The sequence below is a fragment of the Serpula lacrymans genome, assembly GCF_000218685.1.
Source record: "Serpula lacrymans var. lacrymans S7.9 unplaced genomic scaffold SERLAscaffold_23, whole genome shotgun sequence".
In the NCBI taxonomy this organism is placed as follows: domain Eukaryota; kingdom Fungi; phylum Basidiomycota; class Agaricomycetes; order Boletales; family Serpulaceae; genus Serpula; species Serpula lacrymans.
The window spans coordinates 20,211-45,717 of NW_006763312.1; the positions used below are offsets into that span (position 1 = coordinate 20,211).

The following is a 25,507-nucleotide window of genomic DNA, read 5'->3' on the forward strand; positions in this document are numbered from 1 at the left end:
ATTATCTATATAGTAATATTATCAAGTAATAATACTCTGTGTAAGACAATGTTATTCCAGGTTATCCCAAACAGATATATAAAAGTATTACCTATAAGTGGATATCAAAAATCATTTAAATATATCTTGCTCTAAAGCATTTTTAGCCAAACAATAGCATTAGTTTAATTGGGGACCCCAGACACCCCATTACATGTGACAGTTCAATGGGATCAGCCCATTAAAAACACCTTATTGGATTGTCCCACATTGGTGTGGTCCAGTTTAATATGGGACAAGTCCATCCTCAACAGTGTAGAAAGACTGGTGATATGCTTGAGGCTGAAGTTGGTGATGCTGATCAGAGCAATAACAAAGGGGATGAAGAAGAGGATGAAGAACCCATCTGTAAAAGGGCAAGGAGGATAGCTGAAGATGAGATCCATGTAATAAACCTAATAAAACTCAGCCGCTGCCCAAGAGGCTATAGAAACGACTGAGGTATTCCTATACTAAACCCCCTACTACTTATAGTCAGAGGTGCTACTCGCTACAGTATAATGACTCCTAGGAGAACAATGGTTACTCCATGGAGAACAATGGCTGCTTCGGCAGAGACCGGGTTTATCCAGTTTTGTCACCATGAAGAACTTGATGATGAGGAAGAAGAGTTAATGAGTTCAATGAGGCCAAATGATATGTCAAATCAACTAGTCTGGTATAGTAGGCTGACCTTAATATAAGCACAGATAATTATACTCCTCCTGCTACACCTACCTCTAGTAGATCTCCTGCGCATAATGAAGTAAGTAACATCCTCCACTACAAAAATGCACAAATAATGTATTGTATCATTTTACACATAATTTGCCAAGATTTAAATGAGAGGCTTTTTAATACAAATTGTGGTATTACCCCTTCTGCAACTTCATCAAAAGACTCAAAGGTAAAATCATATTTTCTGAAAGGAAAAATCATGCTCATTGACATCTTTTTATACCATAAAATAGGTTTTAATGTCTAGCTTTAGCCTTACTTCAGCAAAATTAGCCAAATCAGGCCATTCACGTTTGAGGGTGTTACTAGCTACATCAAAAAGTTTTCTTTCATTTGAAGAGCATGATAATCTGGTCTGGGCTGCACTAAAAGAAGTAGGAAACTTTTCCACCACTTTAAGTGCCAAGTTGTTGAAGCTGGAGAACGTAGAGAATGGGTAACTTCCCATAAGGTTTCCGCAATAGAAACAAGGTATAAACAATATATCTGAGATAGCCGAAGCACCACCCATGAATATTTTAATGACTTGAATAAACCACAAGAGCCTATCAAATAAATCTATTCAAAGTTAAACATCTTGAGTCCATGTCTGAATTAGGAATTGATCACTGATCGGATATTGATCAGATCAGGCTTACAGACACTACATTATGGACTCAAGTGAGGCTATTACGAGTTAGTCCAACAAAGAACAGTCTGATGATGAACTCATTGAAGGAGTGGCATTTGTGGCTGCTATTGCATACATTGGAGCAGAAGAAGCACAACTTCTCCGTGCTTGAACTTGCCACCCCAATCGACTATATTACTGCCGTTCCCAACTCATGGCAGATCCTCATATAGATACACCTTGGCAGTGTCTTCTCAGCAGTCACAGTGATTGTGCTTTCATAACAACAATGGGGTTTGATGCTCACTCATTTGATGCCATCCTTTCTGCAGGTTTTGAGAAGATGTGGTATGAAAGGCCCATTGTGCGTTTTGATACTATTGGAGGAGGAAAATCACGACCTGGAGGTTGTTCTTTGGATGCTGCTGGGGCGCTAGGATTGGTTCTCCACTATCTCAATTCCACCATGTGTGAGGTTAGCCTGCAACAGATCTTTGCACTTATTCCATCCACTGTCTTGCAATACAACCACTTTGGGCTTAACATCTTGTTAGAAACATTGCGTAACATGCCAGACACAGCAATAACATGGCCCAAGGGTGCCAAATTTGAGGAGAATACTTGTTGCTCGTCATCCCCGTTTACAAGATGCTTTTGCGAGTATTGATGGGCTCAATCTGCCTACGTAGACGTCAGAGGACATTGACATTGAGAATGCAACCTTTAATAACTGGCTTTTGGAGCATTTTGTCAGCTCTGTGCTTGTTTTCTCTCCAAAAGGTGGGTTTTTCTCGGTAGATCCACCAGCTTTGTTGACTCATCTTGTTTTTTCCAAATGCCTGATCATTGCTGCAAACCTGAATGTCCCTGGGAGTTGGCATGATTCTTGGGTTGCTCAACCTATATACAAGAAACTGAGGACAAAGATGCCAGACAAGTACTATCTAGTTGCTGACACAGCTTTTCCTCGCAGCACAACACAGATTTCTGGACGTATATGTGCTCCTATTAAGGCTGGTCAGCATATTCCAGGAACAAGAGAAGATGTGGCAGAGAAGCTGGCATTTAACCGGGAGCTCCTGTCTTATTGCCAGACAGCTGAGTGGGTATGCGTGCACTACAAGGCTCATTTGGTTGGCTTCAAGTGCCGCTTGAGATTAACCATTCTGAACAAAGAGCAAACCTTCTGGAGACATGTGTGCGGCTGCACAACCTTTGAGCAAGGCTGGTGGGTATCAACAAGATTAAGAATGTGTACATGAAGGAGTGGACAAGAGGTGTTGATCAGGAGGAGCTTTGGAGGAGCTTTGAGGATATGTTGTTTTCGGACAATAAAAAAGATTGCATCTCACGTTTCCATATTGTTGCTAGTTATGAGTGATCAATATGATTAGATTCACTGACAGAAAAATACGACAGAGTAACAACAGAGTAATAGCAGTGTATGACAGTGTAACAACAGTGTATAGTAGTTCAAAATCTACTATTGTGGGCTGCGGGACGTTGCAGACCACTGAGTGCAAAGTGGTACTTTGTTCTCATCATTTTCCTTGCTCTGTGTTGCATGTGCTTGCCTCTGTGTGTAAGGTGCATCATCCGTGTATTCCAGTTGATGCAGGCTAGGAGCAGTGGCCATAGAGTGATTGTGGTCTCGGATTTTGGATTGAAGTGTGTTGCTGCTAGAAGGACATGGCCATTGAGGCTGGAGAGGCTGATGTGTGCGTGTAGAGTGAGAGCAATGGGGTGCAGGGTGAGAGTGATGATCTAACCTACCTGTGTCTGTGTCACCCATATCATCTTTGTGTTTATATTCACTCATGTCCTCTTCATCTGTAACCCACCAAATCTTCCCTCCACCATTTGTGTATCTGTCTTCACAAAGATGTTTTTGTTTGGGTGAGTTGCTGTGACGTTTGGTTTGGCCTCATGTCCGAGACTGATTGTCACTCTTATGGCCCATTCTTGCACCTGAAAGCTGCAGCATCTCCAACTTCAGCTCTGCTCAATCACAAGCACGGCTGACTTCATGAACACGGTCCTGGACTTCAGTTACTTGAGTGTGAAGTGCGTTAATGGTGGTCTGTGAATCACAAGGTTGCTGAGAAAAAGTGAGAATGTGAGTGTTTTGAAGTGATCTGTTGGAGTAGTTGTAGTCACGCTGCATTTGCACACTAGGGTCAAATACATGTGCAAGCTTGTTGATAAGGTTGAGGCCATTTGCTTCATGAGCATTTCAACAAGGAATAGGAACAACTGCACGGCTGAACGTGCAATTGCTATCCTTGGTTGGCTTGGAGGAAGAGTAGGAGGGTCATTTTTGTTGCTGCTAATGCTGACATGACTCTGGATGTCAGACCTGTCTACAAACTCTCCATCATCCAAATCCCTAGTGCTAGCACACTCATTAATCAAGTAGTCAGTCTCATGTGCACGCTCCACTTCAGGTGGACAGACAGCATCCCCAGTTGGTTTTGTAGTCTTCACTAACTATAATATGTGAACACTATTAGTTTGCCATGTGAATATCACATTGGATATACGCACTTGCTTGAACCTTGTTTCAAGTGACTTGAGGGTCCTTTTAGGTTGTTCTTGTTTGCATGCCCACTTTGTGAATTGACTATGAACTGTCTTCCAGCCTTGCTGACCAAGCAGAAGTCCTTCTTCTGTGAAATATAATAGGGCCATCATGTTGTCTGTAGAGTAGTTACCAGCTCCACTTGGTTGGCCATGTCCTGTTGGCTTCTTGTCCTCTATGTCCATCTTTATAGTCTTTTTATCATCCACGTCAGTGGCCTTCTTATGCTTGGGTTGTGGCTTGTTATGACCACCAGCTTTTTTCTTCCTTTTTGGGGTCAACTCTTCAACAGCACACTCTTTACCCTTACAACAAGACCCATATATTGTTGAGCTTGCATGCCTGGATAGAAGGGACCTGGATTTGGAAGTTGACGGTGGCCAGCGCCATCACCAGTTGTACTGTGCTACAGAAAGAATGATGCATTATTTTTGAGTGTACACTAGACAAATTGTAAGACTTACCTTCAATGGTCCATAATACAGGCTTTTGGGCAGAATCTGTGCCTCAAAGTTATGATTCTACAAAGAGCAAGTCAGAAGTAGTACAACGACAACACAAATATATAGAAACAAGTACCTCTGCAATGCCTGGGTGTGGCAACCACTGGCCATAGCTGTCTCTCTTAAATGTGTTGCCTGCCACATTATAGCAGAGGTCAGAGTCTTTCGGACGTGAAATTTGGAATGCATCGGGTGGTGTGGTAGACATCACAGGTGAGGGTGAATGAGTGAATGAGTATTACTTACTGTCAGTGTAAGGACAAGACAGAATAGTGCAGAGAAGACATACCAGGACTATTTTCTTTAAGCACTTTGCAAAATTCCAATATCAGGTGGGTAACTACAACAACACAGGGCTGCAGCTGGGGCGGATCTCAAAGTGGCGACTATGCAGTCAAAGCTGGCAACACCGACAGATGGAAGGACGACAACTTACGATAAAGTAAGCATATCATTGCCTGTCTGGGTGTAGTCCTTGTCAGTGCCACGCTATGGTGGAGCTGTAGGAAATGTGGAAAAGTGGGAAATGAAATACGGACCTGGATAGGTGGGGCTTTTATATTACAGAAAATTTGAACAATGGTGTTGATGTAATGAGGGACTGTGCATTGAGAGCACAATTTATGCTGTTGTGCTTGGTTGAATAGCAGGCCTTGAGCAACTTTTGATGTGACTGTGGACAGATCATCAATTACTCAGACATGTGTCCAAATGCAGACAAAAATTAATATATTTAATTCTATAAAATCTAAAAGGGGGGTAGGTATCCCCCTTCTAGATGTGCCATTTAATGATGTTTATTCATGGGGTCAAAATAATGGGCCATTGCAAATAGCACCCAATAGGGATGCCAGATCTCGGCCATCACTGTTTATTACTTGTGTTTATTCTATTCAGCTGTATAAATGCTTATGGAAAGTCACCCAATGAGCTATTAAAAGGGAGAATCATGGACTACATTGTCATATCCGTACCAGAGAACAGGACTCCAGCATCTTTGAAGGAGATATTTCCTCAAGTCCGAATCTTCCAAAATCTCAGTATTCTTGGGATTACGCTCCTCATGGCCTGCTGGTTGGCATAGCCCCGTGCCCTACCCCCACATGGTACTCCAGACTCCCATTCCAATACTCCTGCAACAGACTTCTAGTCCATCATATGCTTTCCTATGCACGTTCTCATACTCCTCATGGACTCTGTAGTTTAGACTTTATGATACACTCCTTGCACATATGTTCTCCTCTTGCTAGATAATTGTCCGCATGGAACTCTGTACCTACATTACAAGTTACTCCTTATGGGCCCCTCCAACAGTGTATAAGTTGTAGCTCCTGTACTCTGTTCCTGCAGTTCAAATATGAACTAGATTCCCTTGCCTTTTTACAAGTCCCTTTCTAAGTCTTCTCATCCTTCTCCAAAGGATCTTTACTCTGCTCCCTTTTCATCCTCTACTCGCCTCCGTCCATTCTGTTGAGTTAGGGACCAAGGTCTGCGGAAGGGCCTAGCACACAAGCTAAGCCAATTCCCCATCTTGTACTCCATTACCCCCTACTTCATCTCCATACTCCATAACTCTGACACTCCGAAGGTGACATTTCTGACATACATCCACCAAATCTCTATATTTTTGATTGTTTCACAATACTAATAAAACTCCACAGATTTGGTTAGCTTCTTCCCAGATGAGGGGTGAAGTCAAGCAGAAAGCACGTGTATTGGTGATTTTCTTACAACCAAAGTTTTTATATTCTGGCGCACAGAAAGAATAAGCAGAGAGGAGTGAGTGAGAGAGTGGATAAACTCCTTTAGGTTTAGGATCGAGTTAATTGTGGGTAAACAACAGGAGGACTCACTGAGGAGTCTCCTTCATCTATTGGGGTATTTATACTACTATAGACTATTTGTACATGTGTACTATACAGTTGATGAAGGCAGTGGCCAATAATGTCATAGGGCACAGCCTATGTGATCAGCTCCACTATGTGAGATACTTGTAGCTAAGAATAAAGAAAGGCAGTGCAGCACAAGAAAGTGGAGTTTGAACAAATATGGAAAGTGCTGCATGGCACAGTGTGTGAAAACTACAAAAGAAAGTTAAAGTGGAGAATGAAATTTTAAGGTCCAAAAATTGTGTATCGTAACAGGTTTCAGAATATGGGCTTGCAACAGATAAATTTCCAGAAGAAATATGTGATGTGGTAGAATGGCTTTAAACAATGGAAAAGGTATTTTTATCTTTGGTAACCTGGATGTCAAGGTGAGTACGCATATTGTTTCATCTTCACCACACTAAATATATAACAAATGTTCCACTCCAGGTCCGTACCTATGACAAACAAAAACCTTTCAGTCATAATATCATTAAGCTTATTCTTCAAGTCCAATAGTTTCACAAGAAAGGGGAAGGAGTGCAAAATGTGCAAGACTTCAAATACATACCTCTCCCTCTCATCACTTTAGTGGTAGTTGCAGTATCTCCTTTTTTATTATAAATGTGAAAGCTGATGTTTTTCTTCAGATAGAAAACTGCCTCCATGAGTTTGCTACAGGTGTAAGATGTACCCTAAATTTTTCAGACCAAGGTTTGTACATATTACTGAATATTATATTTGAGAATACTAACAACCCTCTACTACAAGGTACACCGTAATTATATTGCTAGATTAGAAGAATTTCAAAAAAAGGCTCCAAGGTGGATGGAGCATATGTGCAGTTCCCTATACAGTGGTATCTTGTATCTTGTCACAAGGACATTTAATTTGATTAATTTTAACACATATCTTTTAACAGGGACCAATGCAATCTGCAATATATCAAGGATCAAAACATTGAATCAAATGATAAGGTTTACTTTACAGAGGACTCTATAATTGCTTAATGTTGTATTTAATATCATAGAAAAATAACAGTTTCAGTGCTTCCCAATCAAATTATGATAGTAATAGATTTATTTGACTATGATAATCATTAAAGAAATATATTGCTCTACAAACAACACTTGTAACAGTGGTAGATGTATTTGGCTATGGTAGTGGCCATAAAAATGTATTTTTCTGAAAGTGTAGTGAAACAGTTATATCTACATTGAGCTATACAAGGCAATATAGCCAGCCTTGTCTTGTATAGTTGACAAAATACAAACCTGTTTGGATAGTAGATTTACATATTATTATAGCTGGTAAAGCTGAAGCCCAGCTATATAGAGCTATATAATAGGGACTTGTCTACACCAACTATACCAGCTATACCAGCTATAAGAGCCTATATAGTGCTATATGGGCTATAATAGCTATCTGGGATTTTTCTGACATAGAAACTCAGGGTCTATGATATTATGTAATAGTAGTCCAATATTCCCGGGCTTTATAGTAATCCTGTGTTCCTAGGCTTTGTAGTAATATAAAATTCCCAGGCTTCTCCTTGCTCCCGGTATTCAACTACAGTATGCCTGGGTTTCACCCTTTTCAATGAGCAAGCTACTATAAATAGCTACAAAATTGTAGCAGTGATGTACCTGAATCAAGACAGTTCTGCTGCTATTCCACATTTATAACTGCATAACATGATAATGTGAAGGTACTGACCATCCCAGGGTCTCCACCCCACACATTTTATGTATATACTCCCTCATGTAATATGCAAAACATATTCTCTCACCACTGCAGGACAAAACCCCATGATTCAGCTACTTCCCACTAAACACAGCAATAATCCCACTATCAAACTTGAAGCAAAAACCTGCCCTTGTGAACTCCAGAATGGCCTTATTGTAGTCTCCTATGCTTGCCAACATATCATACCACTTTGTTTTGGAGAGACAATCCTGGTTGCTGATGATAGAAAATGCTTTGAAGACTGAGCTTCATGCCTTCAGTACCGTCACATCATATATATGGTCCTCAACTCAAACCAGCGCCTCCCAGGCCAACTTATAGAGCGCAGGGTGAGCTACACACAAGGTTGCACTCATGAGGACCCCAATCTCCACAAAGAATTGCAACCACAGCTCACTGGTGCCCGGGGGTGTAGATTTGCGCAATGATCAGGAAGCTTGTAGAGCCTCTCCAGTTTTCTGTGGTGAAACTTTTATTAATTATAATGTATAGATTATAACTCAATAACATGACCAAGTTGAACCACGCCAGGGATAAGTCTATCAACCCACAAGAGAATAGCTGACAGTCCCTGGGATTTTTGTAATATTCTGAAGATTTATACTAGCTCTTTGAGGGCATCTTGGGTCATTTGCTTTCCATATTTTGCTTGAGATACTGTAGACTATCACACATGCTTTGCTAAATATATTTTCACCTGTCTCTTCTCAGTGAGAATGCCCGGAAGGTACCATAGAATTATTCCTATTCTTCCGTGAATGTCCATTATGATAGAAGGGATTGTGATGATGCCAATATCTTTTGCAGGTTGATATTCCTTGGATATACTCTGTTCAAGCTTATCATTCTGGCTGTTACTACAAGGGCCCACCCACTCTGCATACAATGTCACATCCCATTGAATAATCACTACCCTGGTATTCATCAGTAATGTCTTTGGTGCAATACAAATGACTTACTCCTTGTGAGGTATGCAATTGTTAACACCCCAGCTGCTCTCTTACATTCACTAACAAATGTTCCTGGGAGGTTTGCATTCTAATCCTAATGGGATTCTGGCTCTGGCTGGAGGAGGTCAGGCCCCTCGGTGTGCATGCAAATCAATGCTTGCCGGAAGTGAAATAGCACACACTATGCTGCAAGTTCTGTAAACAGCAATTTCCAGCTAGAAGATCAGAGAGAATAGATGGCTCGGGTGTCTGAAGACTCATGGTGTTGCTATAGACAACAAAAATATATGTGGATTCTCTAATAAATAATTACTGGTCAGTACATTATATAATACAGCATTTCAGAAAAATGTTGTTCAAGCATGTCCATGAATCTGTAACAACCAAGAGTTTGTTACTCTGGCGCACAACTCAGACAAGCTATATAGGTGATGATGAGGGAGTGGTTACCCTTTAGGCTTTGACAAGTTAGTTGTGAGGATCAACAGGAGGACTTGCTGAGGAGTCTCCTTGATCTATTGGGGTATGTATACCACTATAGGTTTGTTTGTACATATGTACTATACAGTTGATGGGGGCAGTGGCTGGTGATGTCATGAGCACAGCTCGTGTGACCAGCTCCACTGCGTGAGAGACTTGTAGCTAAAATAAGAATAAAGGCAGTGTAGCGCGAGAAGGTGGAGTTTGAACAAAATGGAAAGTGCCACATGGCACAGTGTTTGAAAATTACAGTATAAAGTTAAAGAGGAGAATGAAAATGAAAGGTCCAAAAATTGTGTATTGTAACAGAATCTATAATGTAAGCGCTACGGTCTTAGAGAGCCTCCTGGCAACAAGACACCACCAGATTTGGAAGTTATGATATATTTGCATATTCAACATCAAATAGAAAATGATGCCTAAAAAGGTGAGAGACATATCTTCAATAAGCAGACTCTGATCCATCCGGGTTGTCTAACATGGCCTGGCTAGGACATCCACCGGACTCCATTGGCCCCATCTATATAGTAATATTATCAGGTAATAATTTCCCATCTAAGATGGGTAATTACTCTAGCAATGGTAGAGCACCAGTTTGACTTTTGAGAGGATGAAAATGTGGTAGGGTCTAAGTCAATAGTCATCTTGTGTCAAAGGTATAATAGGGCTGGTTGAAGACATGTTGTAAAACTACATGGGCTGGCCACATAGCACAAGTGAGAAAGAAAGCTGAGAGACTGAAAGGTGAAGGTCCAAAAATTGGGTATTGTAACAGCAACAATCCATTTGCGTGTGAGGGAAGGGAGGATTACCACCAACCGATCAACAATGAGGATCTGCCAGCTGATGACAATGATTTCACCACGAGCGAGCAGCCAGTTAAAAATAAAAAATGGGTGACTAAAAGAATATGGAGAAATCACCAGTTCTGGAGTTTTGTGGATGAACCCCTTGTGAAGTCCAAAACAATGCTAATAGTAAGTAGGTGTCTGATGACAAATGCAAAGACAAAATCAAAGAGTAAGTAACTCTGCTCCCTTTTTCTTCATCCTCAGCTAACATTCTTTTCTCAGTTTTTTTACTGAATGTCTTCAAACTGGCATGGATATTTATGGATGGCCGTCTAGTTTGCTCCTTCCCTCAATATAGTTAATGTAGAATGGCAGGAAGCTATCAACTTGAAGCTTAACTGGTAATCTACTCAGCCATTAGTTGGGCATCTTATGTTTCTGTAACATACTTCTGCATAATAAAAATGACAATGTTGTGTTGCTTCCAACAAATTGTTTGATGTTATGATGTGCTCAAATAAATACTTGAATCATGCTAACAGTCTAAGTGGTGTATCAATTATTTTAAGAACCTTCACCAGACTATCCCTCAATCTTTCGGCAATATATTGTGATAAGAACATTGACAAATATTATAGACATTTTGCATTGACATTTTTCTCAGTGTATAATTAACTGATGATGTGCCTTGCTTCTCTCCTAAATTTTAAAGATATTACTATTGTATCCAGAGAATATTATCCTGATTCAGTCATTGGTTTATTTCTTATGCAGGCAAACCAGTTGAGGAACAGCTTGGAATGACAAACACTGTGGTGCTTTGTGGTATTTGGACAAAATTCAGATGACTAAGGCCATGTTCGGTAGCATCATTTTGCAGATTATATCATGTTCAAAATCACAGATGGTAAATTGGAGCTTGAACTATGACTTTGGGTTATTGGCACTGATTTAGATAAATAATCTACTAACAATCTACAAAGTACCATGTTGACTGAACTGAGTGACGTACAGGCCAAGGTTGGCATATACCTCCTTGAAGAACTACTGTTGGACAAGGAAGGTATTGCGGATGAAGATGAAGAAGACATTGTGATTACTGCAGCGGCCCAAGCAGCTATTTTTTACGCAGAGCCTCTCTTTGACAAGACCCCTTATCATACACTGGTACTCTCTGGCCATGGCTGGATTCAAGAATTGATTGATGGGCATCCAGAACAAATTAGGTGTGAGCTTGGGGTCAAGAGAGAAATATTTGATGAGCTGGTTAGGACTTTGAGAGAAGCAGATTCAAAGAGTGTGTCTTTGGAGGAGAAGCTCGCCATGTTTTTATACATGAGTGTGACTGGGCTCACTGTCAGACATGTTGGTGAGCGTTTTCAATGTGCCAACAACACTATATTGAAGTAGGTTCTTTGTGTTTTATGTTTTACTCATTTTTTCTAATAATTTTGCAGGTATTTCAAGGAAGTTCTATTTGCATTTTCGTCTGCACCCATCTACACTAATCATGTATATCTACCATCTGCTAACGACCCTATGCCTCCCGGGATCCTCAATAACCCAAAGCTTTATCCATTTTTCTCCGATGCAATTGGTGCCATTGATGGGACACATATCGCCTGTGCCCCATCCGCTGCAGAACACCATCTCTCACGAAATCAAAAGGGCGGCGTCACCCTGAACTGCCTAGCATGTTGTAGCTTTGACCTCCAATTTCTCTACATTCTTACTGGCTGGGAGGGTTCGGCTGCTGATGCAGGTATTTACAATGACACTTGCCAACATGATCTTTGTGTTCTGCCGGTAAATATGACCTGGCAGATGCTGGTTTTGCTTCTTCCCCACAGCTTTTGGTTCCTTACCAAGGAGAACACTATCATTTAGCTGAGTGGGGTCGAGTGGGGCTCAGGTGAGTACTTTGCTCTTCTTTATACTAATTCTGACTATTTATTCAACAGGCCCAGGAGCAAAGAAGAGCTCTCTAACTTGCAACACGCTCAAGCGCGCAACTGTATTGAGCGCATTTTTGGCATCTTCAAGCGTTGTTTTCGGACCCTCCTCTGTCCGCCCGAATTTGATATGAACATACAGGCTCGCATCCCATCCTCCCTATGCATGCTGCACAACTACATCTGGATGCATGATCCTAACAACATCCACAAATTCTCTAAAGCTGTGCCTTCATTGGTCAGCACCAGTTCTTTGTCTGATGGGCCGCCAACCGAACCAAACTGACTTGAAGCCAATATGCGCCGCGACAGAATAGCAATGGACATGTGGACGTCATACCGTGCTGAGTTGCAGGCTAGGGGTGCTGTATGATTGTTGCCGGTATTTTTTCTTGTCATGTATTTGTAAACACGCAAATAACAGAAAATGCTTCTCATTTCAAAACATAATTGTAACAACTTTACAGCATAATACAGATGCAACGACTTGCGGTATGAAAACGGTCCAAAAACAAATACGGCTAGAGGTGCTCAAGAGGAAATGCAGTGTTCTGCCTCAGCAGCTTACCCACTCATGTCATCTGAAGGCTTGGCTCCTGTGTAGCCATGTCCAAATAATTGGAGACCAGCTCACTATCAACGCACAACATATCAATCAAAGCCACTTTCCCTTTGTCATTTAGCTGCACCTCAAGCTGCCCCACAGTCTTGATGGCTAAGCTCCTTATTGCCGCTGTGATGACCAAGAGTTTCTTACTCTGGCGCACAACTCAGACAAGCATATGAGAAGAGAGAAGGAAGGGATCACCCCTTAGGTTTCAACAAGTTAGTTGTGCTAGACAACAGGAGGACTCACTGAGGAGTCTCCTTGATCTATTAGGGTACTTATACTACTACAGGTTTGTTTGTACATATGTACTATACAGTTGATGAAGGCAGTGGCTGGTGATGTCATGGGCACAGCCCGTGTGACCAGCTCCACTACATGAGATACTTGTATCTAAAATAAGAAGAAAGGCAGCGCGGCATGAGAAAGAGGAGTTTGAACAAAAGCAAAGTGCCGCGTGGCACTGTGTATGAAAACTATAGTAAAAGGTTAAAGGGGAGAATGAAATTTAAAGGTCTGAAAACGTGTTATGGTAACAACATGACTGGTCATGTGACTTGGAAAATGAAAAATAAAAGTACAAAAAAGTGAAGTGTGAGTAGGTGCTGGTATGTCAATTGTAACAGCTAGCTGCAGGTTCCGATGACTGCGTAGGAGCAGCCGAAGCTGAAGAACTTGGCTGAGCTGCTTGGCCTGTGAAGGCACGCTCTAAAGCAGTGGCGAGTCAATCTTTGTACTTGTAACGTTTTTCATCATGCTTGCCCTGATTGTCCACCATCCGCTGGACTTGTTCTTTCAAGCCATTAATGGCAGCAGCATCTGATGAGCACGGGGTTTTGCTGGGAGTGGCTGAGACTACAGAGATGGATTTGACGGCTGAGTATTTTTGTTTCCCAGACAATGTAACACTCATAGACGTGCTGATAGGTTTGGATTGGGCACTACTTGTATCCAGGTAGGTACCAGAATTGCTGGCACTCTTCCGCCCATCCACAGCCATGCCCTTGCCGCCATGATCCTCCTCCTCCTCCTCCTTGTCATTGTTGTTGTCATTGTTTTCTATCTCTCCATCCAAAACTGTAGCCTCCTTCCTCAGTAATGTGGTGGGTGCCTTATTAGACTGTGCTTGTGAGGCTCGAAACACTTGAGTTCCTTTCACCTGGCTGGGTAAAATTCCTGCAATCTTATCATACCATTTACATCCATCTGCAGCTAAATGGATGATAATTGCCTTTGTCGTCTCTTTGTTTTTACTCTGGAAATGGTGAGTTCATGTGTGGGAATAGGAAATTAGATGCTACTTACCTTGAGAAGCGTATCCCAGACATGTTGGTTCGCATTTGTGATCTTCAAGCCCGCTTCAACGCTAAAACTGAGCCCAGGCGTATCTAACAAGTCTCCGGCACAAGTAAGCTCCTTCTTGAGGTAACAGGCTTGTCAGTACGGGCCATGGCTCCAGCGCCTGTCGCAGTAGCACCCCCTACCACAGCTACCCCCGCACAAGCTTATCCCGGATACGCCTATTCCAACAGTGTAGAACTGGGGTTTAAAATTCCCCCCCTCTCCAAGAAGCCCTCGATGCTCTACAGCAATATCCATGAGTTTCTTCAAATCTGCTCCAGTCCATATGGCCTTTGGCCCCTTTTTCTTCTTTGTAGTTGTTTGATTACTTGTGTCGTTGATGCTTGTCATTTTCAATGACCATAGAGGGTACCATTGTGGGGGCTTGGAAAGCCTGCTGCTGGCTGGCCTTCGTGCCATCGATAGGGTTGTTTGGTGGGTAAATTGATGGTATCAATACAGGTGTTCTACCTTCAAAGACGCCCAATTCTGTATCACCCTATGATCAGCCTGTTCGGCATTCGGCATCGTTAAGCCACCTGGCACAATAAAGTTACAACTCAGCATTATCAAGCCACCCAGCACGACAATGTTCTAATGCCATGACATCTGCAAAATGACGCTACCGAACATAGCCTAACTAACACTGAAATGATATTTATAGAGGCTAATGGTTTAGGAAAGGTTTTGGCGAATCGCCAGTAACTATCAAAAATTTTGTTATACAAACCAAGTGAACGGCCATAATTTGGGTTGCTTATCACCCAATTTCACCACCTAATCAACGAGTGATTATCAACTGATCCAGAAAATCACCTGAATAGCACGTTACAATCATCCAAAAAGCGGTTGCTCCATCAGTTGATTCTCAACTGGTCGGAGTTACATAGTGAAACACCAGAAACCGACAGTTTCAGATTTCAGGAGTCTTGACATAGCTCCACAATACCTTAAATACAAATCGGGGATGGAGTGCATCTATTCCCGGTGATAAGTAGTTAAGGATGTGCCAAAATTTGGAGCTAGTTGCTTTGTCCTGTGAATTCGATGATTTATCGCCATAAAGTGATGTCATGCCAACAGCGACTTACTGTGAGTGATACGATTCGAAGTCTACGCATGTACCACCGCATCCACGCACCCTTCTTCAGGCTTTCCCCGCGGACAGGCACCGTGGTAGGCTGAGCATAATCTAGTGGAAGGATATCGTAGTTGATAAACCGTCGAAGTCAAAGGCAATAAATGCTATACATACCCGCATTTTTCGTGGATGTCCTATGTTAACCAAACGGAAATATCAATACAACGTTGAGATGGCAAGAAATCAACCCCACCAGAAGTTCTCAATCTTGGCTTTCTGGATATTGAAAAAATTGGTCGAGAAATCAGCTGGCAGTGTAGTTGACTGTGCGTTCAAAGTCGATGATGACCCAGGAGGAACTGTCCTTAGAATCTGGCTCAAACAAATCAAACCGTAGATGGCCTTGGCCAAACCAGTGCTAGAGAAGGTGTGTGTGAGCTTACGATACCCAAATGAACTCTGACAAGAGCAGCAAGAGGGACGAAACAAAGAACGTGCCCATGGTTCTGGAAAGGAAAAACATACCCGAATATAGGATTAATGTTCATGACGCTGTCCCCTAACGCAACCCAATTTGAAGGCAATTTCGCGGCCTGGTGAAAACGGTAATAGCAAGAAGGCGCTAATGCATAGTCAATAAAGTATATTGTTAGGTAGCATGCACGCCACTTACGAACGCGGATATAACTAACGGTCATTGTTTCATGCACTTGAGGATCCTCTCCCAACATGTCAAGCAGCTGGAAAAGCCAGCTGGGAAGCGGTACATCCATAATCATTGAGCTAGCAAATTTCTTTACACCATCGATTGTCTTTGGCAGATCTGCTATATCCCAAGCACCCGAGCTGATGTGAACTATGGAGCTTTGATAGCACCCTTCGGGCATAACGAAAGAAATATAACGTACTGCGATATGGGCCATCGATGCCAATCAAATATAGGGTCTTACGATCCTTCCGAGCATTACTCAAGCACATTGCAATAGCTGGATGATCATCCATTCCACCAGGTATAGGCAATCGCTTTGCCAGATCAGGTGGGATAGTAAGCTCTAACGTCGAGTAGAACATCTTTGGGTCATACGAAAGCTTGATATCGTCAAGGGAAAGTTTTCCCTTCGGATACACATCAGCAAAGCCATATCCGGCATGCTTTAACATTTTGACCCCTGCGCGAAATACACCAGTACAGTCTGAAAGCCATTCAATGAGTAGAAGACACAAGAACAGGGCTGAAAATTATCAAACCTATGACTAGGTCCGCACGGATATCAGTTTCTCCGTGTTCATTGCGTACCGTGATCCCGCCAAGCACCGTAGAGTTTCCCGCAGCAGGATGATATTCGGAGACTGATCCTACGATGTAGTCGATATTAGGGTACTTGGTCGTATCTTTAACTAATCGTCGAATTAGAGTTTCGAGACCTTGACGGCTAGTGAAGCAAGTCTCCGGTAAACCATCTGGATACTCGTCATACGGGACTCCTGGGAAACGACCAGAAATACACATCTTAAGATCAGAAGCAGCGATACTGTAGCACGTAGAGATATGAATATCGTCCATCGTAAACGAAGAAGTCAAGCAGCAACCCACCGAATCCCTGATGCCTTGGCTTGTTCGTCGAAATGAGGGAACATGGCTCTGTATGCTTTCAAATTTAGGGCTTGTTGGGCTAGTGCAACATGTGTTATGTCAGAGGATGCAGCGCCTAACAAACACAGGATTAAACACCTTGAACTGAATGATACTGCACGATCCGAGAACGCTTATGCTGCTGCTTCCAACCTTCAACCATCTGTGCCTGTTCGCTAGCCAACCATGGCTCAGGTTCGATAATCACCACGCGCTTGAAGTGATTGTGGCATATACGAGCAGACAAAAGCCCTGCAATGCTAGAAGCGTTGTCAGTTGTTTTCTCAGTAATACTTTAAACAGCACTCAAAAGTGATAGTCACCTCCCTCCACATATTATGGCTGTGCCATGCAGTTTCTCGTGCTCGGGACGTTCTTGCCCTAAGTAAGGAACGTCGCTGGCACCTGTAGTTTCAACATAAAGTCGTTGTCTCAAACGGCGTCCTAGATATAAACAACTAGACAAAGAAACGATAAGGATGGCTGAAGCATACTCTAGCATTCGAAAGGCGTTCGACATGGCTTGTTACAAGATGGGTGTCGTTTAGATGATATACCGTATACCACGGCTTCTACTGCTGGTGCCCGAATTTATAGCTTTTGACCATGCTGATGCTGTGCCGCGAGCCTTCCTTTTTGAACGAACTATGCATATTTGATAAATTTGGGAAAGTACGGTCAGAAAACCTAGTACCGTAATGAGCTTCCCAACTGCGGCACGACACCCTCGACGCAATTATTAAAAGTCCGGGCGCCGAAGTACCTTTTACTTAGACCTATACATCATTCAGATCGCACGATCACTGCAAAAACCCGGGAAGCTGGGGCCATCGAATTATTTATTTATTTGAGCGGTTAGCATTTACAAAATATTTATAAAAACCGAGGATACAGCAAAACGTAATCAAACATGCCTAGAACTACCTCTTGTCAAATTGTCAGGTTTAACCATCTCATCTCGTGTAGAATATTGACCTGCCCGGCATGCACGGAATATGATTGGTGTTCATTCTCTCAAGCAGCAAATCTCGGGCTTGCAAGTTGAGTTATAGTGTCTTTGTGTTCTGTCTTACTGCTCCACCCCAAGCCTACCTGCATGAATAGGTGCACTACTGGAGTCTAAGGGATACACCGCTGTTCAAGTCTTTGTCAACTGATTTAGCAAAATGGCACATTTTGTCCCCACTTTTGTCACTCTTGACTCTGCCGGTTACACCTGTCAGCTCAAAGATAGTGTGATCCGACTCCACAGAATTCCCAAAAAGATCATCTCCAATCAAGGCCCACAGTTCATGTCATAATTTACCAAAGCCTTCTATGAGTTGATGGGGATAAAGCCAGCCCTTTCTAAGGTTATCACCCTCAGACTGATGGACAGTCCAAACAGATCAATCAAGACCATGAGCACTACCTTCACATCTTTGTGAATCACTGGCAAGATAATTGGGCAGGTTGGCTTTCCATTTCCGAATTCACTTACAATAATCATCTCCATACCACAATGAACCAGACACCTTTTTTTTAAACTATGGCTTACACCCATGAACAAACACCACTATTTCATCATCCCCTCAATCCACATCAGCCACTGAGTTTGGAGAACAAATGAAACAACTTCATGACCTCACAAAATCCTCTCTCCTCTTAGCAAACAACAATCTGAAATGTTACTATGACTGTAAAAGGTCCCCACTTCGAGAATATCAAACAGGCGACAAAGTCTGGTTTGAAGGTAACATCATCACAATGGATAGATCAATAATTGGATGACAAACACTTTGGTCCTTTCAAAATCACTCAAAAGATAGGACCTTCTGCCTATCAACTTGACATCTCAAAAAGTTGGAAGTCCATTCACCCAGTATTCAATGAAGCCATTTGTCACCATAACATGTTCCTGAATTCCCCAATGAATCTGTATCTTCGAGACCGCCTCCGGAAATCATAGAAGGAGTTGACAAATATGAAGTCAAAAATATCATTGCCTCTAGACCAACAAAATTATGAGGTTCCAAACTTGACTATTTTATTCACTGGGTTACCCGGTCTCTGAACGCACGTGGGAACCAGACACCATTCTAAACACATTTCCGATCTACTCACTAAGTTCCATAATTCACAGCCTGCTGCCCCTTGTATTATCATCACTTCACTTCAATTTTGCCCCTATGAAAATTATACCACCATTTTTAAACCCCCAATGCTTTTTGATTGAATCACCAACAAATTCCAAAATGCCACATTCTGGACTCATAAGGACACAAGTCTTATAAAAAGGGGGCTAATGTAAGGAATCAATTTCTCTCCTTTGATATATTCTATCTTAAAGTTGTAGTCTGCAAGTTGAGAGGACTATTGAGCTTGACAACAATTGAGTTTCTGAGGTTGACGGAAGAGGAGGTTCTGGTGGTCTGAGAAAATGGTGAACACGTGTTTGGTGTAAGGAATCAATTTCTCCATTGCATTCTCACCACGTTATGGTTATCCAATTCCTTCCTTGTCACTCCTCTTGCTATATGGTACTCTTCTACTTCTATCTTTCTTTGTTTTATTTTCCTTTCACACTCATATTCTATCATACTTACAACGTAGGAAACTCTTCTCCCATCCCCAAAAAGATATCCCAATGGCATAACTCCAATCAAGAGCTATGCTTGGGAATACTTTGGTGAGAGATTAATCAGCAATACAGACTGTGACTCAGCACCTTCTCATGGGGTCACTGATCCAGTCAATTGTACATCCCTTACTAAAGATCTTTCTCACATTATTAGTAATTATGATAGATCACACCATTTCTTCTCTTTTTTACTATTGGCTAGTTGTTTGGTCAGACCACTTTCTTATTCTTTCTCTTTAATCTGACACTTACTATTCACTATATAAGGAGTAGATACTTGATGTATTATTCCTTAGTTCAATATTAGCTTGGATTAGCTTATATATCAATACTCTTCAACCTCAATAATCCACCACCTTCATCAGGAAAAACACTTTGGCTATATAGCAAAGGTAATACTATTTATGCTATTATAGCTCTCATAATACTATGAGTTTGAGCACACATAGCACCAGTATAATATTATATAGCTAGCTAATGCATTACAATGGCTCTTATAGCTATAATAGCCTATATAGCTGTTAAGACCATAGTACATGTTTATAGCAATGCTTTATCCAAGTATAAGTTGTGACAATGTGTAAAAAAAATAACAAGTCCATGGAAGGTCAATATATTACACATATATAGTATATTTTGTAAGCCTTTATGGTGTAGTGGATAAATATGTGGTATGTGGCTGTAGATTGATTGGTCAGTAAAAAAATGGACCAACAGGTTGAGAGTTCAAACCTTGTGTGTGTGATTATTTTTTATTTTTTTAAATCAGCCACAAGCTCTCTCATAGCTCATATAGTCAGCTATATGCTATAAATGCTATAAGTGCTATAAGTGCTATAAGAGGCTATAGCCAACTATAAGAGTACTATAAGAGCACATTGTTCCTGAATAGATGTTGGGGTTTCTATTGCAGCTATGATCACTATGACAACTATATTTGCAACTATAGTACTATTAGGGTTCGTATGGCCAAAGTGTTTTTCCTGATGTTTTACAAGGACTTGGCCAGACATTTGTTGTTGTTATATAGCTTCCTATTCATTACCTGACATTTGGATCCTATGAGGTGATGTTGCCATTCATCCAGTGCAGTCACAACAGCAAGCATTTCTTTGTCATAGATTTCATAGTTTTGTTTAGCGGGAGTGAGGGCTTTTGAGAGGAATGCAATGGGTCTGAATTTATTGTCCTATTTTTGGGATAAGACATCTCCTACAGCAAATTCAGAGGCATCTAATTCTAGTTTGGGTCATTGTTGTTTGGAATAGCAAGAATAGAAGTGGTGGTGAGCACTTTTTTCAAGGTTTCAAAAGATGTTACTTGTTCAACCTTCCAACTCCAGTCAACCTTTCCAATGAGCGTGGTGAGTGGTTTTTCAATCTTCCCATAGTCTTTGATGAATCTTTGGCAGAACTTGGAGAACCCTAAAAATAACTGGAGTTCTCTCTTATTCTTTGGTGTGGGCCATTCTGCCACCACTGCTACCTTTAATAGATCCATGCAAATGATATCTTTTGAGATAATCATGCCTAGGTACTTGACCTCTTTTTTCTCAAACTTGTATTTCTCTGGTTTAAGGTACAAGTGGTTCTGTTGCAAGATATGTAAAAGTTGGGTAACAATTTGACAATGTTCCTCAAGAGTCTCTATGAATATCATGATGTTGTCCATCCAGGTATACAATAACTTGCCCATCTGTGATTAATTCTCAAAGTAGTTGATCCATCATTGTTTGGAATTTGGCAAGGGAATTGATAAGTCTGAAAGCAGCTTTATGTTTATCACCATCTTTGATGCATATATTATTGTATCCCCATTACACGTCTATTTTGTAAAGTAATTGGTGTCTTTGAGTTCATCAATGAGTTTGGATATGAGGGGAAGGGTGTATCAATTCTTTGTGGTGAGTTTATTCAGTTTGCAATAGTCTTGGACTAGGCATAATGAACTGTATTTCTTTTAGAAGAATGGTGAAGTGTAAGGTGACTTGGATACCTGGATGTATCCACTCTTTAGGTTCTCATCTAAAAATTCATCTAAATGGTGGTGTTTGTCTCTGCTAAGAGGGTACATTTTGCAGTCAAGACCATTAGCTTCTGCTGATAAATCGGCAATGAAGTGGATTGAAAGAGGTGACATCAGATGTGGAGGAGGCTCAAGGAGGTCAAGTAAAAGGAGTGTAGAAGTGACAAAAAGGTTGACTATGGTAGGGATCCAAAAATGACTCTCTGGTCAGAAGAGAAACAAGGGAAGAAGGCCCATGGTGAAGCTAAGTAAGGGAAGGGGAGTAAGGGAAACAATGAAAGTGAGGGTGCAATGTGTAGCCAGTGGCAACGCAAAATATTGCCAAAATGCCAAAATGCAAAAAGAACCGAATAGAAAGCAAAGGTAGGTGCAACTTGATTGCCTAATAGAGGTGGGTACTGATTAGCCACAAGTACAAAAAAGTCAATATTAATTACTATTCCACGTTGTCAATGATGAAAACTGTTGTTAGAAAACCACACACAAAAAAAAACTAACACACAATCCTCCCAGATTCCACGGACCTTGTGTATGGGCTTTGCCTCCTAGAACAGTGGGTGCTCTAGTTGTTTGTGGGGTGGTATGTATGACAATCCTTCAAAGTCAAACCCAGAGATGTATGGGTGTGTGTTTTGAGGAGGAGGAATAGTTGGAAGATAAAAATAGGGGCTTTGTGATGAGTTTGGACAAGCACTACCTTGCTAATTGTAGCATAAGGTAGGTTTGAGAATGACAACATAACGAGGTTCCCAGTGATAGCAGGCTCCTGATGCACAAACTGTAGTGCTCAGAAGGACTCTATTCAAAAGGGATGATAATGATTTCAAAAGTGACGAGTGATGATGACAGCAGATAACAGTGGTAGCAGTGGGAAGTGATTTCTTCTTGTTTTTTTACAAGGTAAAATACAGGGGTTTATATAGTAAAAGAAAGATAGGCTATGCACAGTATAGCTGTGCAAGAAGAATGACAAAGAATATGAAGGAAGGAATGTACGCTGACAAATCCTGCACAGGTAGTACATGATAAGATCATCAAAATAAGGAAAAGAAAGGGATAGAACAATGAATGCTGTGTAAGTAATGTCACAGGTTTGTACAGCCATAAAGATAAAGTAAAGTCTAATAGCAGAAAGAGAAAGAAATCATGATGTCATGGGAAGATGCAGTAAAAAAAGGGCAAGGCAAAACAATATCAGTATCAACACAGTTCCTTTATTGTCTGTTAGACATTCTAAAAAAGAATGTTCTGCTAAAAAAACAAAAAAACTGGAGCCACTGGTCCACCACCTAGTCCAAATCCAACAGGTCCATGGCCTTACCAATGGACTGGTTGTATTGGACCACCTGGTCAAACAAGGGAGAGAGTGGAGTAATTCCAATTTGGAACAAATGAGTCCCAGGCAGCGTGTGGTAGGCGTAGCTGTAGCGAAGATGATGGACGAAAGATAGGTGTACCCAAGTGAATGGGACGGCAATGAACATGGGCGATGCAAGGGGATGAACCTTCTCCAGCTCAAAAAATACCCACCCACGCTCTAACCAGGCAAGACGAGCAACTGACGTTTTGATAGTATATGATGGCAGATTGAGGTCATGAAGATGGACCTGTTGCCCTATTTGGACCGGCCGCCGGGGCTTTGCTGATATCAGCAGTGGCACGTGGTAGTCAACAGATTGGCAACAGAAGCGGATAGGAAGTGGTGACATCAGAAATGGTGGGGGTGCAAATAAGATGAGGAGAAGGAGGGTGGAGGTGACAAAAAAGTGGATTAGAATGGGGATCCAGAAACAACCATCAGGTGAAAATAAAAGGGAGAGGAAGGGGCCCATGGTGGGGCTAGGCAAAGGAAGGGGAGTAAGGGAAACAACAAAAGCGAGGGCGCAATGCAATGTGTAGCCAGTGGCGACGCGAAAATTTGCTGAAATGCCGAAATGCGGAAAGTACCGGATGGAAAAGCAAAGGTGAGTGTGACTGGATTGCCTAATAGAGGTGGTGCTGATCAGCCACAAGTTCGAAAAAGGCAATATTAATTACTATTCCACGTGGCACTGTGCCTGTGTGGCGCAAAGGCGAGTCTTTTTGAATATTCACTTCGTTATTGACACCTGTCCATGCTACCAATCAACTTCGGTGCATGACACCGGATCGACTCTAAGTTTGCAACCGGAGCAAAAACCTCCTGGTAATCAATCCCCTCCCTTTGAGTAAAACCTCGTGCAACAATCCGGAGTTTGTATCTCTCAATGTTTCCGTTTTGATCAAACTTGATCCGGAACACAGTTTTTGATGTGATGGGTTTTACTCCCTTTGGAAGTGGAACAGTGTCATATACTGCATTAGTATTGAGACTTAGGAGTTCCTCCTCCAAGGCAGACTTCCATAATTCTCCATCCTAACGTGATAAGGCTTCCTTTAGTGTCCTTGGAAGGTCTGTGTTAGATGGACCGGTACTTGCTATTCCAGCAAAGAATGTCTCCTCTGTATCAGATGTTTCTTCATGAACCTCAGGAGTGTTAGGTTTCTCCATGGAGTTGTCATGCTGCTCTTTTTGAGACTGTTTCTCATCTAGAGTCCTTTGATAATCTCGGTTTTTGTCTGCAGGACGGGTCTGGCGACTGCTTTTGCGTACTCCTAGGACTTCAACAGGCATAACTGCTCTTTTAGGAACTTGTGCAGGTACTCCAGGGAGTAGACACATTTGTGTGTGTGTTGCCCCACTCACTCCTGAAGGTGTTAAATCACTCCTCGGAGGTATTGGATGACCCCTCGGAGGTGTTGGATGCCTTCCAGAAGCTGATCCAATGGACAGGCTGTTTAGCTGTATCCGGACCTTTTCCACATTAGCTGGCTGTATGTTGAGGGACTGTCCTCCCACTGACTGTGACTCTACTTTGGCTTTCCATTCTGAAGATGGCCAGTGTTCAGGTCTTGGTTGTAGAGACTGTTGTGGAGGGTGTCTTAGCTGATCAGGTGCTCCCACTGCTCTTGGAACGTCTCCTGTAGCAGCACCCTCAGTTGAGAAAAAGTTCAACAAGAAAGCCGAAGCCATCACTGACCCCGGCGCTTTTGAAGGAGAAAGCGCAATTTGCCGAATGTTGGATCAAACTACAAATTTGGGTCAAGGCAAATTGGGATGCATTTGCTGACGACTTTGAGGTAGCATCTGCAGTGCTATCTCAACTAAAAGGAACTGTGGCGGGTTGATACACCCAAGTTAGATTACAGGAGTGCTACACCGCGGGTGTGTGGCTTACCTGGGACAATCTCAAGGTAGAGATTGAAAAATATTTCAAACCACAGGCTGAGCGTGACTGGGCTCGCCAACAAATCTGTTCCTTCAAACAAGGAAACATGAGGATGGATGATTACGTAACCTGGTTCCTGGCCCTCTCCATCCAAGGAGGGCTTGGCAATGAATATGCAGTAGAACTGCTGAAACACAATGTGAACCCCTGCATTGCAGAACAGATCTATCTGCAGGATACACGAAACAAGGACTTGGCTCTAGCGGCTGAGGAAGTACAACGAGTTGGTAGAGCCATGGAGCTCTATGCTATGCAACAACGTGGTGGGTCCACCACTAAAAACAACTTTTCCCAGAGGCACCCTGGGTCATCAAACCAAACTCAAAATCACTCTCACGGGTTCAAGCCGTTCGGGCTGCAGCCAGGGCAGGGTGCACCTATGGATATCTGCGCGGTCCAAGGTGGACAAATGCGCAGATTCAAGGGCAACTGCTACAACTGTGGCCAGGAAGGATACATGTCCTGAGATTGCAGAAATAGGGCGCAGGCCGCCCAACAAAAAAAAAATCAAGGGCACCAGGCGCGCCACTTAGAAGCAGAAAAAATGGACGATTGGCTCAATACTCTGGCCGTTCGTTCATACGTTGAGATCCAGGCTTTCTTTTACAACCAGCAGGTCGCTGAAATGAAAGCTCAGGGAAAAGAGTTCAGAGCTTAG

General features: G+C 42.1%; 6 protein-coding genes across 6 annotated transcripts; 3 read left to right on the forward strand and 3 right to left on the reverse strand.

Annotated features, from left to right (window-relative positions):
* Window positions 1-269: 269 nt before the first annotated feature.
* Window positions 270-1,196, forward strand: SERLADRAFT_412244 (uncharacterized protein; the record flags this gene model as incomplete). Its single annotated transcript, XM_007324787.1, has 3 exons — window positions 270-387; window positions 729-784; window positions 990-1,196. The coding sequence occupies 3 exons, from the start codon at window positions 270-272 to the stop codon at window positions 1,194-1,196; spliced, it is 381 nt and encodes a 126-aa protein (XP_007324849.1).
* Window positions 1,197-1,580: 384 nt separating this feature from the next.
* On the forward strand, window positions 1,581-2,747 carry SERLADRAFT_375165 (uncharacterized protein; the record flags this gene model as incomplete). The annotated part of the gene is made up of 3 exons (XM_007324788.1): window positions 1,581-1,989; window positions 2,174-2,468; window positions 2,591-2,747. The coding sequence occupies 3 exons, from the start codon at window positions 1,581-1,583 to the stop codon at window positions 2,745-2,747; spliced, it is 861 nt and encodes a 286-aa protein (XP_007324850.1).
* A 621-nt stretch (window positions 2,748-3,368) lies between these two features.
* SERLADRAFT_412245 (uncharacterized protein) lies at window positions 3,369-4,655 on the reverse strand (the record flags this gene model as incomplete). The annotated part of the gene is made up of 6 exons (XM_007324789.1): window positions 3,369-3,446; window positions 3,539-3,853; window positions 3,911-4,242; window positions 4,302-4,350; window positions 4,409-4,465; window positions 4,524-4,655. The coding sequence occupies 6 exons, from the start codon at window positions 4,653-4,655 to the stop codon at window positions 3,369-3,371; spliced, it is 963 nt and encodes a 320-aa protein (XP_007324851.1).
* Window positions 4,656-14,667: 10,012 nt separating this feature from the next.
* On the reverse strand, window positions 14,668-17,504 carry SERLADRAFT_481149 (uncharacterized protein; the record flags this gene model as incomplete). Its single annotated transcript, XM_007324790.1, has 11 exons — window positions 14,668-15,218; window positions 15,274-15,374; window positions 15,438-15,457; window positions 15,517-15,681; window positions 15,789-15,885; window positions 15,937-16,119; window positions 16,172-16,456; window positions 16,512-16,795; window positions 16,858-16,936; window positions 16,996-17,156; window positions 17,220-17,504. 11 exons carry the CDS (start codon window positions 17,414-17,416, stop codon window positions 15,096-15,098), a joined length of 1,695 nt encoding a protein of 564 aa, XP_007324852.1.
* A 3,971-nt stretch (window positions 17,505-21,475) lies between these two features.
* SERLADRAFT_353386 (uncharacterized protein) lies at window positions 21,476-21,655 on the reverse strand (the record flags this gene model as incomplete). Its single annotated transcript, XM_007324791.1, has 1 exon — window positions 21,476-21,655. The coding sequence occupies one exon, from the start codon at window positions 21,653-21,655 to the stop codon at window positions 21,476-21,478; it is 180 nt and encodes a 59-aa protein (XP_007324853.1).
* Window positions 21,656-24,895: 3,240 nt separating this feature from the next.
* On the forward strand, window positions 24,896-25,507 carry SERLADRAFT_444143 (uncharacterized protein; the record flags this gene model as incomplete). Its single annotated transcript, XM_007324792.1, has 2 exons — window positions 24,896-25,289; window positions 25,362-25,507. 2 exons carry the CDS (start codon window positions 24,896-24,898, stop codon window positions 25,505-25,507), a joined length of 540 nt encoding a protein of 179 aa, XP_007324854.1.